The 17714-nt window shown below is 46.4% G+C and overlaps 1 protein-coding gene across 3 annotated transcripts in view; it reads right to left on the reverse strand.

Annotated features, from left to right (window-relative positions):
- LOC119445505 (dehydrogenase/reductase SDR family member 7) overlaps positions 1 to 17714 on the reverse strand; it is an 80644-nt gene that overhangs the window by 23033 nt on the left and 39897 nt on the right. The window contains exons 1-2 of one of the 3 annotated variants that reach the window (XM_037709777.2): positions 2008 to 2159; positions 1103 to 1252 (exon numbers count right to left, since the gene is read on the reverse strand). The exons of 1 other annotated variant lie outside the window; for it this stretch is intronic. In XM_037709777.2, coding sequence (XP_037565705.1) covers positions 1103 to 1252; positions 2008 to 2137 — 280 coding nt within the window. In that variant the 5' untranslated portion in view covers positions 2138 to 2159. Of the gene's footprint in view, positions 1 to 1102; positions 1253 to 2007; positions 2160 to 17714 lie in introns of those variants that run through there. One more of the 3 variants, XM_049663344.1, reaches the window with a different exon arrangement.

The raw sequence follows: 17714 nt of genomic DNA on the forward strand, positions 1-17714 counted from the left end.
AATGCGGTCGCCGTGACCAGGGTTTGATCTCACTCCTCGGGCTTCGCAGTGCAATGCGGAAACCACTGCACCAGCACAACGGGTTTTCCGCAACACATTCGGATTGAGTAGTTCTTTGGTTCAATATGGAGAACTTGTGTGGCCTTTGATCCGAATACTCAGAAAAATGAAGAAACAAAGGGGAGTTTGTGTAGAGGGTTCAGTGAACTCGTTTTTGCCAGAAATGCCGAGTAACTACTGAAGCCGAAAGTGTGCTGTTAAGCAAAAACTTAAGATGAAATACGATCAGTTGGGTTTGGTTTGAGTGCTGGCTAACTAATGGTAAGTTAAATTTTTTCACACTTTTATTACATAAACTGTGAGCAAGCAATCTCAAATGCATAAGCAGCAATGCTGGATAGTCTGATAAAGAAATGCACATACGGCAAAGTCGAAATCAGGCGCAAAATAATGCAAAAAAAAAATTCAGAGCCATTCCACTCTGTGAAGGTGGCTGACCAGCGGAGCTGTATGTGAGCTTTGCGCAACATTGAATGCCGGACCTTTCTAAGAGAAACGCCACGAACCACTTTCCGTCTGGCCGAGACACGTCAATGTTGAAATCACCCACCATTACGATGGCAGTGGAGTCGGTAGGAGTGATGCAATCAAAGGTGCATACGCTTGGCGTTTGCGGCACGATCTTCGTTCGTATTACGTGCCACCTGCCATCGCTGCGCACATTCCCGCTTCCGTTGACGACGGTGTTCTTCGTAGTCCTCACCGCACGCAGCCTACCCATTGCACGGGCGGAAGGGAACTGAGATAAGGTTACGTGGTTTGTCTATAGAGCCCGTGACGTCAAACCGCAATCCATACTAAACAGTGTCCATTCTGGTTTTACTTTTTTTATTCCGATATTGCTTATCACATTATGTTTTGACACTTCTCGCCATTAAACGCAGCTGGGGAATTCCCGGCGATGCGCTTTTCTCACCCTTTTTTACACCGGGATGGGCCGGTCGTGAGTTCTATGTTGCTGCCATATTTTTTGCCAACGCATACAAACCGCTAGAACCTAGCGTATAACAGCTCCGCTGTAAAAAAGTTCAGGACGTCTTACCAATGCAGTTGTTTTTTACAAGCTCTAGGTTCTCCAAGTTGGTGCCAGAGAGGATTAGACGTGATCCGACTTTGGCCAGCTCATATGCAAGGTACTCGCCAATGCCACTTGATGCTCCTGTGATCCATATTACTTTTCCTCTCAGGGTTGCTGCAGTTTAAACCATGAAACGTTCATAGGTGACCCATTTAGCAATTATCACATTCGTAGCATTGTAATTATCAGCTAATTTAGTGTTTGGAAACTCGTATGAAAGCTAGAAAGGGCTCAGGTCGGTGATGCACGACACGCCCTCGCGAGTTTACTTCCACCCCTCCTCTTTATTGGTATTTACTTTAATGCGAAGAATGACCTAGTGTGTTTTCTCCAATTGCACTTGTTACTTTTCTGGATACATTACTGGATAAGAAAACAAGCGTTACATGGTATTCGTTAAACGGCTAAAGGATAGTATGCTTCTCGAATTCTTTATAGTGCTGCAAGTTATAATGCCCGTCGTGACGGAATGTTCACTGTAGGAGGCTTGTATTTCCCGTCCTTTCTCGCAAACGAGAAATGCACATTGCGCAATTAAATGTGTGCGTTTTGACCACTTTCAAGACTACAACTGACGCACGCAACCACTGGCACGTGTTTACCAGATAAGCATGTGAGCACGCTAAGAGTTTTCAGTGAACAAATGAGGACAAAATTGAAACACCGTTTTCATATCAGAGCAAGAGCTCCCAGAAAGGGCATGAAATGTAGAAAAGCTATAATGTATCGCGGATAATTACGGAAACTGAGGAGCAGCCCTACAGCGGGTCATTGAAAAGCCGAGACAAACATAAGGAAAAGCATAACAAGCAAAAATATCGCTTTCGCAATGAAAAAGGTTTGTTCTGCTAGACCACAGCAAGGCTTACCTATCGAAAGTCCAAACTTCGACTTGAACAGAAGCGTCAGGTCGGCGTCGGCTAGCTTAAACCACGCAGCGAATGCCACGAGCCATGAAACGGCTGTATAAAGGAGCCACGACACCAAACAACACGCCATGATTGCGAGCACGTTAACACCGAAATTAATCAGGGAGGTAAGCACTGCTTATAAGTGCTGACGAGCAGCACACAGCTTCGCAGCCGTGAGTGCGTCGGCGCAGCTGCTCAGTTCGCACGGTGCACTCAAGTCACCAACACAGGATATAAGGGCCCAACGGAAATAACACAACTGCGGAAAGCACTCGGGTAAAAACAAGAACGACTGATACAAGTGACTGCCAGTCGGTGCTTAACTACATTAGTTGTTATCGCTAATTATCGAACTTGATTAAATATTATATTTAGAGTAAAGTGTGAAGACGAAATCGTAGGTCCACCTGAAAAATTCCCGATCCCCCTTTCTATTGCTGAGTACGTGCTACGTAAACATTTTTTCCACACCTGAAGGAAAGCTCGCGAAACATACCACATGCCATATAACATAACATGCCATACCAGATGGCTGGAAAGTGGGAAATGTCATTGCCATCTTCAACTCTGGTAAAAATAATTTCCCGCTAAACTGCCGACCGATCTTTATGACCAGCGTATCTTACAAGCACATGGAACACGTCATTTCCTCCCTTGCCTTGAACGTTCTTGATTGTAAATATTTCTTTCCCTCCAGCAAGGGTTTGGCAGGAGTCTTTATTCTTTAGCTTTCTTTTATTTTAGGTCTTTAGCTTTATTCGTCAAAGGCCTTCTTGCTATTCGTGACGGTAATGTTCAGACAGATGCCACTTTTCCTGGAAGGAAGGAAGGAAAGAGTGGAGAAGGAAAGGCAGGGAGGTTAACCAGTTCAGCACAACCGGTTACCCCACTTTTCTTGGCTTTGCTCATAAGGTACCGCACCCACGCTTAACATCAAAGTTATCCTATTTAAACTGACACCTTTAAGTACTAGGTTGCATCAATGACTTCTCATCTAATGTTTCCCAGTCAGAGTTTCTTTTTAGCGAATTGTTTTCACCGATTTCAGAATCATTTGTGGTCTACCTCGATGTTCTGTACTTAGCCACTTTTATTATTAGATATTTTCGACCTTGCCCTGAATGTATCTTCTTAATATTGGCATGTTCACTGACGGCTGTATGATCTTTAGGACCGTTACTAACTCATCAGATGGTCATCATCACCAGCCTATTTTCATGTCCACTGCTGGACTCATCAGATCAGATTGCCCTTATTGAAGACGCCAATAACCTCCGAAAGCAGTGCGAGGACTGTCTAATCACACTGAACCCTATTAAATGTCCTTTAGCCGCCTCTGTTATCCATTCTTTTTCCCTTGCAACATCGCTAACACACAACTTGAATGGGTCATCTTCATCAAGATCAGCCTATTTTTATGTGCACTGCAGGACGAAGACCTCTCCCTGCGATCTAAAGTTACCTCTGTGTTGCGCCAGCTGATTGCAATTTGCACCTGCAAATTTCCGAATTTCATCACCCCACCTAGTTTTCTGCCATCCTCGGCTGCGCATCCCTTCTGTTGGCACCCATTCTCTAACTCTAATGGTCCACCGGTTATCTAGCCTACGCATTACATGGCCTGTCGAGCTCCATTTCTTTCTCTTAATGCCAACTAAAGAATATCCGCTATGCCCGCTTGTTCTCTGATCCACACAGCTCTCTTCCTGTCTCTAAACGTTATGCCTAACATTTCTCGTTCGATCGCTCTTTGTGCGGTCATTAACTTGTTCTCGAGCTTCTTTGCTAACCCCCATGTTTCTACCCCATATGTTAGCACCGGTAATGCACGCATTGTAGACTTTTCTTTTCAATGACCCTGGTAAGCTCCCAGTCAGGATTTGTAAGTGCCGGCCGTATGCACGCCAACTAATTTTTTTTCTTCTGTATATTTGATTCTCATGATCAGGGCCCCTGTGAGTAATTGACCTAGATAAAAGTACTCCTGTACAGACTCTAGAGGCTGACTGGCGATACTGGTATGGGTACTTCAGTGTGTATCTACTTACAAATACCGCGGGGCTACCTTATCTAATGATCTGCTGTGGAAAGAATATGTAGCTAACGCCATTTAAGCAGCTAACAAAACATTGGGTTACCATAGACGTCACCTGCGCCACGCACCGCAGTATGTAAAGCTTTTTGCTTAAAAGTATGGGTCTGATCAAAACTACAATACGCGTCTCTCATCGGGATCCCTCTGTAGTTGGTCTTACTAACGAACTTAAATCAGCTGAAAACCGCACCGCAAGGTTCATTCAACCGTCATATTCCTATAACGTCAGTGTTTCAGCCTTTAAAGCACAATGCGATTCATGTCCTCTCTCTTTCGCCGTTGCATTGCCACCCTCTCCCATTTGCTGTCAAAGCTGCATTACGCTACCTCGGGCAGCCGTAGGCGACTCTGTTTTGTTCACCTTGAGAGCTAGAGGTCAAACCACAAGAGAGCATTAAGGCGCGTTTATAGTCCGACGTTGTCGGTGTGTGTGTGCGTGCGTGCGTGCGTGTGTGTGTGTGTGTGTGTGTGTGTGTGTGTGTGTGTGTGTGTGTGTGTGTGTGTGTGTGTGTGTGTGTGTGTGCGTGTGCGTGCGTGCGTGCGTGCGTGCGGGCGGGCGGGCGGGCGGGCGGGCGGGCGGGCGGGCGGGCGGGCGGGCGAGCGTCATCAGACGCCGGGCGCGTCGGAGCGCATTGGCCGCGCGTCCGGTCACGTAGACGGCGGCCGCCTACCTATCCACACACTTCCGCAGCTTTCAGGTTGAGATGAACTGCATTACCAGCGAGTTTGCCAAGGCCACTGTCCCGGACCGGTACCCGATTTTGAAAATATATTTATTGCAGCGCACACACCCTTATGTAATAGCCCCCCCCCCCCCCCCCCAGCGGCTTTAATAACATGAGCTGAAATGCACTACGGTTCTCAAGAGGTGCGTACACAGCCTGACAGTAGAGAGGCGATAATTTGGAGACTATTCCAAATATCGCTGTCACTGTGTCGACTTTTGGTCTAACTATGGCTTATTGTTTGTTCTGCGCGAAAATTATGCCAGTTTTATATACAAAAGCTTTTCAAGCTAGTACACGACAGCTTGCTTTCTCGCGCATTCAGCTTTAAGGGCAGATAGTTATATTAAGATTGTCGGCAGCTTCCCACAATTCTGTTTACCCATCAGCTGGAGGTCCTTATAACAAGTTTTATTAGATACCATAAAAAGTTTACAGTTTCGTAAAAGTGAGGTATATTATTCCGATTAAGAGCCAAGTTGCAAAACAGACAGGCAGCTTTCGTTTCGTAAGAAATATAGCCCACGGTAAATGAGTTATTTTATTTCTTTCATGTTGAGCAGTACAACGAAATATCAAAGTACTTCATTCGAATAGAGAACACGCGGATGTGTACTGCATGGTTCTCCCATTCCGATCGGAGTACAGGCGACGCTCAGCGGAGGGCTGGCGCGTATAAGGCCACATAGCTATTGTTCAGGGCGCCTTCATTGTCCTTGTCAGGTGGTGCCCCTGCATCGGCAGTCGACGTGGCAGGAGTGGTAGGCGGTTCGGAGGGCGGACCCTTGAGCTTGCCGCCAGCCGCGGGGCTCAGAAGATCGTAGTGCTTCAGGGTGCGAATAGCCAGAGTGCTCGAAAACAAGATGGCCAACAGAAAGGCCACCATGGCGCAAATGCCAATGCAGAGCTGCGGCAGAGACCATCTGGAACCGGGACCGATGTCACCGGGGACAGCGTGCACCTGGATCAAACAGCCGACGAATGAACCGTTAGTACTTGACTATGAACCGTCACTGACTAAGAGCCACGATTTCACCTGTACACGCGACGCACGTATACCATGAAAGACGACGTGGTTAATGGGTACGTATTAAGTTTAAGCACCTTGAGATTGTTTGGCCCAGGGCTCGGTACTCGAGCTTGTTGTCAAACCACCCGCAATCGAACTGTTGACGCCGCAGTCTGAAGTCGCACCCATTACTTCGTACTTTGCACTGGGTCAAAACCTAAACCTAAACCACACCATATGCTAGCACATGGGAAAACCTGTGCCTAAAAATTGAACTAAGAAAACTGGGCTTTCACATAATCCGCTTGGCTCAGATGCATGTATTCTAACAGGTTGCATACACCTGCTGTGCAGAAACCTACTGAACTTGCGTGAAATTCTGACGTTCTCAGCAGGCTATCAAACCGGAACTGAAACGAAAACCAAAAACTGGTAAGAACCGTTATTTTTGTTCTATTCTGGGCATTCAACCAGAGCGTTACGAGTTTTGTCCCTCCGGAGCGAAACGGAAAGAAAAAGTAGCGGTTTTCGATTCAGGTTGGCCACGTCTTCAACAGCTTTTCAACCATTCATTGCCTCCACTTGTGTTTTAACTACGCTACCTCATTTGTAAGTACACAATATTTTGCCGTGATTTTACAAGTAGCAGCATTTTAAGTACAGTTTTCACCGTACTGTGCCAGGGGTTGAGTCTACGTAACAATATTTGCATCTTATCCGACGCGTGTACTCGCCGGACAGGGATGCGTGCAAAGTACGTGCGACGTGGACCATGCACACTTGTTACTTGTCCCCAGTATGACTGTGAACGGCAGGCATTGATCCATTCCTTAGAGCCAAAGTACATCAGGCTGTTGAGATACAAATTGTTACGGGACTGTCGACCGGATAAACCAACGAAGCAAGGCATCAATGCCCTGTAATGATATTTAATTAACAAGGCCTCGATTGAAGCTGTGAATGGCACCTTCGAACATCAACGTCTACATAATCTTGTCCTGCCGCCTGTCCGCATAATTACTCTTCATTATCTGCCATTTTCAGCTGAGCAGAGAAGCATGCTAAGGAACTTCACTGCGTTTCTTGAATATATTCACCTCTCGGTCTATTCCCCAATAAATGTTTGTTTCACGTAGATTGTAGCAGTAGTGCTGGATCTCCATCATTCGTTTGTGACTACGTGCTCCTTGAAGGAGAAAACAATAGACATAATTTTTAAGTGCAGCCTAGCAACAGCGTCAAGGTTTTGCAGGAAATAAATTTGTGCAGTTGTCCTGCTGCTATTCTATTATGCAAGTGAACTTGAATCGGTTCGAACAGGCATGAACTGTTATTTTTTCACTGTGGAGTTGAACCGTAACGGAAGCGTTTTCAGAGAACCGAAACAAAAACCGGAAAAAGAAAACATTCGTTGCCCGTAGAAAGCAGAATTTGCCAAGCTGGCGTCTCCTGATAACGCACATGTGCAAAGCCTCCAGGTCCTTTTATTTGACGGTCTTTATACACCCAATCTGACTTCGCGTCACTCAAATGTTCACAACGCGCTTATGAACAATGATGTACCAGCCATGTTATCCGTTCTTTCTGAACAAGAAAAGTGCCAAAGTGTGCGCTAATTTGAGATAACGGCTCATTTGGATGCACCAGGGTAAGCTTAATAACACCCAAAGATCGCTCATGCTTTCCTGGTACTTTTCGCCACCGTATCGTTCAGCGTATATTATGGCGCTGTGGGGGAATGCTACAGCTGTTATCCAGACTCATACTGCGTCGCCGGAAATTGGTATTTTGGAAAGAGGAAATCATTCCTCGGTCAATATTGCGATGATTTTTTTAATATTTGGCTCCTTGCCATGCACGTGAAGACTTCTGAAATAGCACCGTATTTCCTTACGATCATAATTTAAAGAACGTGGCTGGCAAACACCAAGTTCTATTTATTTCTCTACATTCGTCCAGCTCCTGTACCTAATTTGGAGGCTAACTGGTGATTAGGAATTCTTGTTGCCTTTCCAGGTAATTCAAGATTGCCTTTGTCTTCTATATAACTATCTTCAACCCTGCTCTTTCGCTTTCTCGGTTAATGTTTTCAATTATTTGTTGCAATTCGGCCCCAGTGTTGCTGAACAGGACAATGTCACCTGCAAACCGAAGGTTGATGGGACATTCACTATTGATCCTCACTCCTAAGCTTTTCCTGTCATATGGCTTGAATACCTCTAAACATTCAGTGAATAGCGTCGGAGAGATTGTGTATCCTTGTCTGACACCTTTCTGGATAGGTAATTTTCTAGTCTTCTGCCGAAGCAAGAGAGCTGTGGTATTCTTCTAGATATTTCCCAATATATTCGTGCATACCTCCTGTACACACTGATTACACAATGTCTCAGGTGACATCTGGTTTCTCTAGTTAATCAAATGCATTTTCCCAATCTATTAAAGCCATACAGAGAGGTTGATTGAACTCCGCAGATTTCTCAATTTCGTCGTTGATGACATGGACGTGATCTATTGTAGAATAATCTGTACTGACGCCAGCCTGTTTTCTTGGTTGATTCACCTGAAGTGTTCCTTGACTCTTTTGCAAACTATCTCAGTGAATATTAGCTAAATACCAAAGCAATCTATTCGATTTATATTTCTTCAACGCTTCAACTTCTGAGTTCTTATGGATTAGTATTTTGTTGAAATTCTGCCAGCTCTCTGGCCGTCTTGAACTGCCGATTCATTGCATGTAATAGGGATGGCCGATAAATTTTTAAATCGATTAACGATTAATCGTCCATCGGTTTAGCCTATAATCAATAATCTCTTTCGATGCGAGGTTCTTCGTCGATTAATCGACGTTTTTTTCTGGCGTTTTAAGAAGCACAGTTTTCAACTCACGTAAGTACCTATTTTAACGTTTGAAACGTGGAACCAGGTTAAGAAATACAAACGTATAAACTTTGGTAAACAATAATGTTTAATTTGTTAAAGGGCAACTGTAATTGCCACTAGTGACTAGTGAAGTAATAAACAATATACAGGGTGTTCATATTTAGGTTTTACGGAATTTTAAAGATCGCCTTTGGAAGGCAGCATAATTTTTATCGTTTGGCTGGGTTATTCGAAGAGGCGGACATTATTAGCACGAGAAATCGAAAGACATATTCAACCAATTAACTAAATTGACTAATGAACTTTTTAGTTAATTACTTTACGACACATATTGTAATTTACGAGTTGTAGGGGGTGAGTTTGCAAGACACATCCACTTGAAATGAATTTCCAGGCTGACACCAGTTTCGAGATATTATTTCTCAAAGTGTGGCAAGAAATACATGGGTGTTTCAGTTACTTTTGTGCTTCAATGCCTTTTTGTAAAGAAGTAAGTAGAACAACAGTGCATTTTTACCGCGACTTTGATTGCGCATATCTCCAAACTGGTGTCATTCTAGAAATTCATTCCAAGTGGATACGTATCGCCTGAAAAGCTCACTGACTGCAATTCGTAAATTGCAATATGTGCACTAAAGTAATTAACTAAGAAGTTAATTAGTGATATTTTGTGAATTAGTTGATGATGTGTTTCGATTTCTCATGCTAATGCCCTCCACATTGAATAACCGAGCTCAATGATTAGAATTATGCTACCTGTCACAGACGATTTCTAAAAATTTTGTAAAACATACCCTATTGCAAAAACCAGCGTCTTCCAGTGCTTTCCAGTGTGAAACCAGCGCGTTTTTGGACACTGGGTGGCACTGGGGACGCTGGCGCACGCTGGGAGTCACTGGGAGTCACTGCGACACTGGTGATATCGCTGGAGAAGTGCTGGGTCACACTGGTCGAGACGCTGGTTTCACTGCTATGACGCTGGGGCGCACTGGTGTGCGCTGTACACGCGCTGGTTGTCGCTGGCTCGTACTAGGGACTGCGCTGGTTTCGTTTGTGCCGCACTGCCGGAGTATAGGCGCTGTTGAATATTAAATGCTTGATACAATTTTATGGGCATCTCCTGTCCAGATAACAGACTCCTGTCCTAAATATAGCGCTATAAGTTGGGATCATAAATGTCTATGTCGTGTCGGCGATGCTGCAGCTTGGAATAAAGGTGCGTGATGCTAGCCCATGCATATATGCTGCACTGAAGTTCACTTTCGCTTTGTACATTTTCCTTTTGACTGTGCGGATAGCTGTATTCATGAACGAAATTACGCAAACGCAGATAACGCCTCGTTTTCTAGTAGTTTGTACGCAATCGATGACTGCGAGTTGTCGCAGTGTTGTACAGTCGACACGAAACCGAGCAGCCGTTCAGCAGCGTTCGAACGGACCTCAGAAAGAATGGCGCTGATTTATATTATCGCACCGACAACAAAGCTGCGATGATTCGTGTGCTTCCACTTTCCCTGCTGTGCTAAAAATAACAGTTAAAAGGTTCTGAATCTCAAATACAAACATTTTCGCATCCGCCGGTACCCACACCGAGATCGTTCGCTTCAAACGAAGGTTAAGCCTACCGTACCCGCCGAGTTCGTCTACACTCTATCGGCCCGTCTGGGCTGAGGAAACAACAAGTCTAACGAGGATAAATCACTCTGTAGTTCACCTTTCCCATCGGTGTTTTTAAACAGACCATTCTTTCGTGTGTACAGTGTCAGCATAACAAGCGATGAGCGCTGATATGACGTTATAAACATACCTATATGTGCGGTCACCGAAGGCTGTCAGCCGCATTAACCGACCGCTTCTCTTACGGAGATATGTGCCTAAATATACGTGTCGATTGAAAAGCATTGTCGAGCTATGGAAATGTTGCATTACCTTTGCGCGAAGAATAAGAAACGGCTGTCAAAATTAGCAGCAACGCCCGAACAACATTCCGGGTCGGCGGTTCATTTAAGGCTTTTTTCGTTGTTAATATACCAATAGCAAAAGCAAATCAGTGTTGCAGCACTTCCAGGCATACTATGCAATACGGACAACAACTTTTTCGTTCTGATAGAGGCGTAAGCTTTAGTTGAAGGCGATATCGCATCTACCATGTCTGTGCGAGGTCTGCGCAAAGCTACAATTGTGTCTGCACCTTGACATGGCAAAATATGAAGAGGTAGCCATGGATCGGCGTTTGTACCGGATTGGGTTCCTAGATTGGAACTTTTGTTGCATATCCCGAAATACTGATTACATGTAGTCAGCAAACAGCTGACGGTTCACCGATATAAGATCCTGTTAGTACGTTCTTCTGCGCTCGTCAGATCTGTGACATACGAGGCAATAAAGAAAAAAGAATCGGCGTGGTGTAGTGGTAAGATGCTGAGGTGGGGATCTGTAGGGCGGAGGTTCGAATCCTGGCAGATTTTCCTTGTTTTACTTTTTTTACTTTTTTTATTGCATTACAACGTTCTCTGTTTCTTTTTGTATTCGAAAAAATATATAAAGTAGCCAGGCACCACGTATTTCTCGCTCTAGAGCTGCATTTCGCACCAGTACCCCGCGCCCAGCACCTCCCAGTATGCCGCGCCTTGCCAGCGTCCCAGTATCCAGCGCGCGACACTGGGCCCATAATCAGGCATGGCACTGGGCACTGGATACTGGGTTTTGCAATAGGGTATAAATGAACACCCTGTATGTTAAAAATGGCACTTACGGAGGAGAGTGGACATGACGGAAGGAGAAATTCGAAGAGATCACCGCAGTACGACTGACATCAAGAAGTAACGGCCCAACACGTGATCGCCACATCAGAGCGCGTGGTAGGTTTAATGCACCCTCTCGGCAGGGTGCAAGGCAGCAGCGCAGCTGAACGGATGCGCGCTGATTTGAAACTACTGCGAACCAAACATTATCATTCAATACGTTGCCTCTCAGAGTCACGTGTTGACCCTATACTGCGAGGTAAAAAGCGAAGGAAATGGCTTGACGGTGAGTTCTCTTGCCAAGACTTGCTTCTTCACGTAGTGCTCTCTCCTAGTTTATTTCTTCATCCACGGCGGCGGCCTCTCTCCGGCCCCAGGCAGCCTGTGTGACGTGTGCGTAGAGCGGAGAAGCACTTGGCCAGCTCGGCAGGGCTCGGGAAAACAGTCAACGGTCGCACGCGGTCTTCGCAGCTGCGTTGTCGTTGCTGGTACTCCGCATTCTATAGTACGATTTCAAAACTCCCACGCCACTTTAGTCACTGTCTAGAAAACGGTTAATTGAACTGCTTTAATCGATTAAACCGAATAAATTAAAGGTAGACATCGATAACAATTAATCGTGTTGCGGCATACTTTTAGTCGATTAATCGATTAACCGTTCATCGATATTGCCATTCCTAGCGTGTAAAGGTCCGCACGCTTTTCAAGCATATCATCACTCATCTTTCAATTCATCGACTGTTATTCCATCTTCTGCCACTTTTCCCCGGGACATGTCTGGCATGGCCGTTGCAACTTCATCGCTAGAAGTAGTAGTATAAACTTGATTCCGCTTATCCTTTTAATCATTACTTCCAATGAAGTTAGCGTTTCTGCTCGGGGTACTGCTCCGCAGGAGCGCACGAAAAACAGCGCTCCTGCCGAGCAGCTCTGTGCACACCACACCTAAGGTACATTGACACGAACGGAAGAAGGAGGAATTTTCACAGCGGATGGCGTATCACGTGACGCGCGCGTCATCAAAACGTGCAGCCCTCGCCTAGTCCGGCCTTCCCCGCTCGCTGTCCGGATTGAAAATGCTCACCGGAATTTCCATCCATCCGTTTGGCGGTAGTCTGACCTCAATTTAGCGTAGTAAGTGTCAAATCTGTAAACATCGGACGCATTGGCGTGGCTACGATGGCGTGTCGTCGGCTTGAAGCCACGTGTGTTTTTGTTGTGCAGCAGTGACCGCATGTACTTTTGTTGTGGTGCAGCGGGAAAGGCGAGTCATGGTTGCGCGCGCATTTCTATTTACTCTGACCGCGAAGTCTCCGTGACCTCAACATGAGTGAGGTGCACAAGTAAACGCTAAGTGACGAGGCAACCGTGCTTTTTTGGCTCTTGTTGAGGGATTCACGGTGCTAGAGAATATACAGCACGCCGATCCACCTTAAGGTGGATAGACACACGAGGGCAACATCCCGCCTTCTCCGCGGGCCAAACAGTCACGTGATAACTTGAATCCGACGCAGCCAAGTTAGGTCGCATTCCCCTAGCCAGAGCGCCGTTTTCTGAATCCGCGTGCGTATACTCTCGACTCCAACGCTTGTTAGCTACTGCGCGTTTGCATACTCGGCGTGCTCTATATGCCATTGCGCTATGAACGTTTCGCGTCGTTTTTCTTGCAAAACGACATTCACCTAAGGAAGAGCTTCTCTCCACTCCGAGGAGACTACATTCTCGTGGTACCTTCAGCATTGCGCCCAGAGGTTCTGCAAGCTCTTAATGATGACACAACGGCTGGACACCTTGGTTTTTCCCGCATGCTCGCGAGGATACAAGAAAAATACTACTGGCCTCGCCTCACTGCCGACGTCGCCCATTACGTAATGGCATGCCGAGACTGTCAGCGACGCAAAACACCGCCGATAAGGCCAGCCGGACTTCTACAGCCGATAGAACTACCTCGCCGACCGTTCCAGCATATCGGGATGGATTTACTTGGGACTTTCCCAACGTCGACGTCCGTGAATAAATGGATCGTCGTAGCTATGGACTACCTCACCCGCTACGCCGAAACAAAAGCCTTGCCCAAAGGCAGTGCCGCAGAGGTAGCCAGATTCTACGTTAAGAACATCCTCCTGCGTCACGGTGCCGCAGAAGTCCTTATCACCGACAGAGGTACGGCCTTTACGTAAGAACTAACTCAAGCCGTCATGCGATACAGCGAGACAAGCCATCGCCGGACCACCGCCTACCACCCGCAGACGAATGGCCTCACCGAGCGCCTCAACAAGACCATCGCCGACATGCTGGCAACGTACGTTGGCGTCGAACACAAGACGTGGGATGCCATCCTTCCGTACGTGACCTTCACATACAACACGGCCGTGCAAGAAACGACGCACATGACGCCGTTCAACCTGGTCTGCGGAAGGCACCCGGCAACGACGCTTGACGCCATGCTACCGGACGTCACCGACGAAGAGAATCTCGACGTTGCCATCTACTTGCAGCGTGCCGAAGGTCGACAGCTCGCCCGCCTGCGCATCAATGACGAGTAGAGCACCGAGAGTCAGCACAACAATGTTCGACGACGCTATATCGAGTACCAGCCCGGTGACCGTGTTTGGGTCTTCACTCCGATACGCCAACGAGGACTTAGCGAGAAACGGTTACGTCACTATTTCGGACCCTATAAGATGATCCGACGTATTGGCGCACTGGACTATGAGGTCGTGCCAGATGTCATTTCGCAATCAGAGCGGCGCCGCGCACGACCTGAAGTCATCTACGTGGTACGTCGTAAGCTTTTCTACGCGCGCTGACGAACTTAGGTACTTTGTTGCTTTGTTATTGTTTTTTTTATTAGGCGTGGTTTTGTTTTTGCTTGCGTGTTTGTTTGTAGCATCGTGACGATGCTTGTAAGGGGATGGTGTTGACACGTGTACATGTTTATCTTTCACCGGTGACCGCTTTTCACCGGCTAACAATTGTCAAAACGTTATCACTAGGCACAGGACACGCCTGCATGTATCAGAAGTTTCTCGAACGTTATCGATGCTTCTATCCGTTGTCTGTTGTCACCGACGCTTGCGTAATCTGATTGTATGACCAACGCGATGTGTCTAGTACTTTATGGAAGACACGCGGGAACCAGGCATTACTCTGGAACCTTCGATGACTCATGAGCCGCTATTCTGGACATTCCGCCATTTTCTTCGAGGCGTGACGTAGGCGCGACGCTTACAAAATGGCGCTGATGGCCCCTATTTGCTTTCGTAACGTGACGCAAATTTGACGTTTCGCCTAAGAAACTGTAATGTAGGCATTGAACCTAACGTACCTGATAAAGCAAAACTGTTTTCCTCCCCAGTAAAAATAAAGCAGCTAGCTCAAAGCGTACGATTATTCCATCAAAATGTTTCTCGCTTCCGTCGTCTGCATGCGCACAAGCTGTCGTCTGCTTCATTAGCTAGGATGCGTGTCCTCGGGAAACGGAATGAGTCATCGTATATTGGCGCCCACGCGCTTGCTTTCTATAGCTTGAAACAACATGCGCGACCTACCAGTGATGATGAGGGCACGCCCTAGGCCGCGTTATCGCTATCTCGTGAAACGCAAGTGACTCAGCCCGACTCGTCCTGGCTGAGCAGCGGCCGAATATCATCGATAGCGTTGCGCGCGCCACATGTATCCGCTTGCGCGACGCAAGCGCCGGCGCTGCCATCTCTTGTTTACTTCGCTGCTTATACTCGCACCGCGAGAGGAAACTTCAGGGCGCCGCCTTGCGAAATTTTTTTTTTATAAATTAAGAAGTCACCATTGTCATAGCCTTTATGACGCGATAAATCATTAATAATAATTACAACACAAACGCAATAGTGAAAAGTGGAAAATGTCACCGAAAGTTTGTAAGTTTCAACCAATATTATTTCAAATAAGCGTGTTTTAAATAAAAATGATGGATCGAAACACAAATGCTAACACCACCCGAGAGCGATGCAAGTGCTATGAGCACGTGTTGTGAACAAAAGATTTTCATGACCCCAAATGACAGGGAAAATGCGGCGATACGCATGCCTCTCGACCGCCGTTGCATATGGCCGCTCATTACCATAATCCGCGCGGCTCATCGCACCACAAATTATGGCGGAAAATCTCTGCAAGTGGCGGCCCAGCGCAACGTCACGCAACGGTTTACGAAACAGCCCTTTCTGTGACGCTCCTCACAGGATATTCCTTCAGCCAATTAACAAACTGACATGCCGGCTATCTTGCAACGCCGCCACATATTCGCGAAATTGCAGATACATAGCACGGGCTTCTGCACGCTACCGTCCACTTTCTTTTTAAAGCGCTAAAGTCGCTATATAGGTGCCAAGGACCACAAAAATGTATTAGTCGATAAAACTTGCAGCTCCACGTCACGTTTCGTCATTCTGACGAAAACGCAAAATTGCATTTTGCAAAACTTCCGTTTCCCGGCACGAACTTCAAAACACGTGACCTCTGGACCGCCAATGAGACAGCCAAGATGCCTGATAATGGCGGCCGTGCAGCCGCCATGCGTGTCCAGAATAGAGCCTATGTATAAAAGCCGACGCTTTTCGCCGCTGATCAGATTTCGACGATCGCCGACTGTGTTCGCCACTATCGTTCTGCTTCGAGTGAAACTTGCTTTTGTGGGCACATGTTTGCCCAATAAATAATCGGTTTCGTCATACACAGTTTTACGACTGCTTTCTTCACTGTCACTACCACGTGACAATACGAAGAGAACTTTCCGTACCGAAGTTTCGCGACTAGAGAGTCGTCTGGAATACTCCGTGACCAGCGCCACGAGTACACGAATAGAGACTGTTTCCTTCTTGTCTAAAGCTGGGACGGGGTCGACTTATTGATTTATTATCCTAAATGTTGGCAATAAATATGTGATTTCGCTAGCTTTTAAAACGTTAAATTGCTACATGAATAAAGGATGGCGATAGGGAAAGTGAATCCTTACATCTATTTAGCAGTTGGATACCAAACGGGGCGCAGTCATTTTCAAGGTCAAAAACGGCACGAGAGATGAGATATGGCACTTTCTATATAGTTCTAATATCTCGAAGGCAGGGTTGGGGGTGCAAGCTTCCCATGTGGTGGTAGAGACGCGTGGCTCACCTCGAAGCTCACGTTCTTGGTGGTGCAAGCTGCTCGTGCTATACCAATGTGTGTCTCGCTGATGTCGGAGCCCACGTAGCTTCCTAAAGTACGGACGAAGAATTTCCGTTTTCTGTCCTGGACGGCATTCGACGTCGACGCAAACACCATCCTTGCATGAAACATTCGGCGTAGTTAAAGAGGAACAGAGAGGGAGAAAATCGCACAGACATTTTTTAAAACTACTAACATCATGGTGCAGGATGCGACAATAAAATCAGGCTCTACATTTGCACTGTGGACGCTCACACTACTCCGGTAACGCGCATAGCTTCCGTTGCCATTCCGGTACTCTTTGTACCGGCCTATAGACTAACAATAGTCTGATGCGTTGGCCTGTTTTGTCCATCAAATCTAATCATTTAAAAGTCGTTTTAATAGCTTCCTATAGCTAGTCAATTTACTTCTGATGAAAGGCTTCTCACTTAAAGCTTGTTGATGCATATTGGAATAACTTGTAATTAAAACAGCGAGACATGTACACTCTGTACCAATGTAAAAGAGAATGCTCAGAGAATGAATTAATTTGAAGCAGACGAGGGAGCGAGTTGTGAAAGTCCATCTACTGATGGTATGAAACACGTACAGCTTGGTTCGTGTACTGGACGATGTCTGCAACCATCGCAGGCGGCACTACGGACCTTGCCAATTTGTACTGCGCCGACAGGTGACCGCCGACAAAGCAGCGTTTGTACAACTCTTCGAGGCTCGTAGGAGGCCGCTCGCATGCAGCACCGTGCCACTCGCCCGACATTCCTGCGCTCATATCGCAAAGCCGTGCTTCAGTCGAATGTACAGGCGTGTGTGTATGTGTGTGTGTGTGTTTGTGCGTGTGTGTGCGCGCGTTTGAGCCTCTCCTGCGCAATGACTAAGTTTTGCCACGAGCAATGTCCCGAAATGAACACACCGACCCATAGTCTAAGATATAGTCCGTACATTCGAGTGCAAAAGTCTAGAGACCACGGCATCAGCAAAATAATAATAATAATAATAATAATAATAATAATAATAATAATAATAATAAT

This window comes from Dermacentor silvarum, chromosome 3 (assembly GCF_013339745.2).
Source record: "Dermacentor silvarum isolate Dsil-2018 chromosome 3, BIME_Dsil_1.4, whole genome shotgun sequence".
NCBI classification, from domain to species: Eukaryota; Metazoa; Arthropoda; class Arachnida; order Ixodida; family Ixodidae; genus Dermacentor; species Dermacentor silvarum.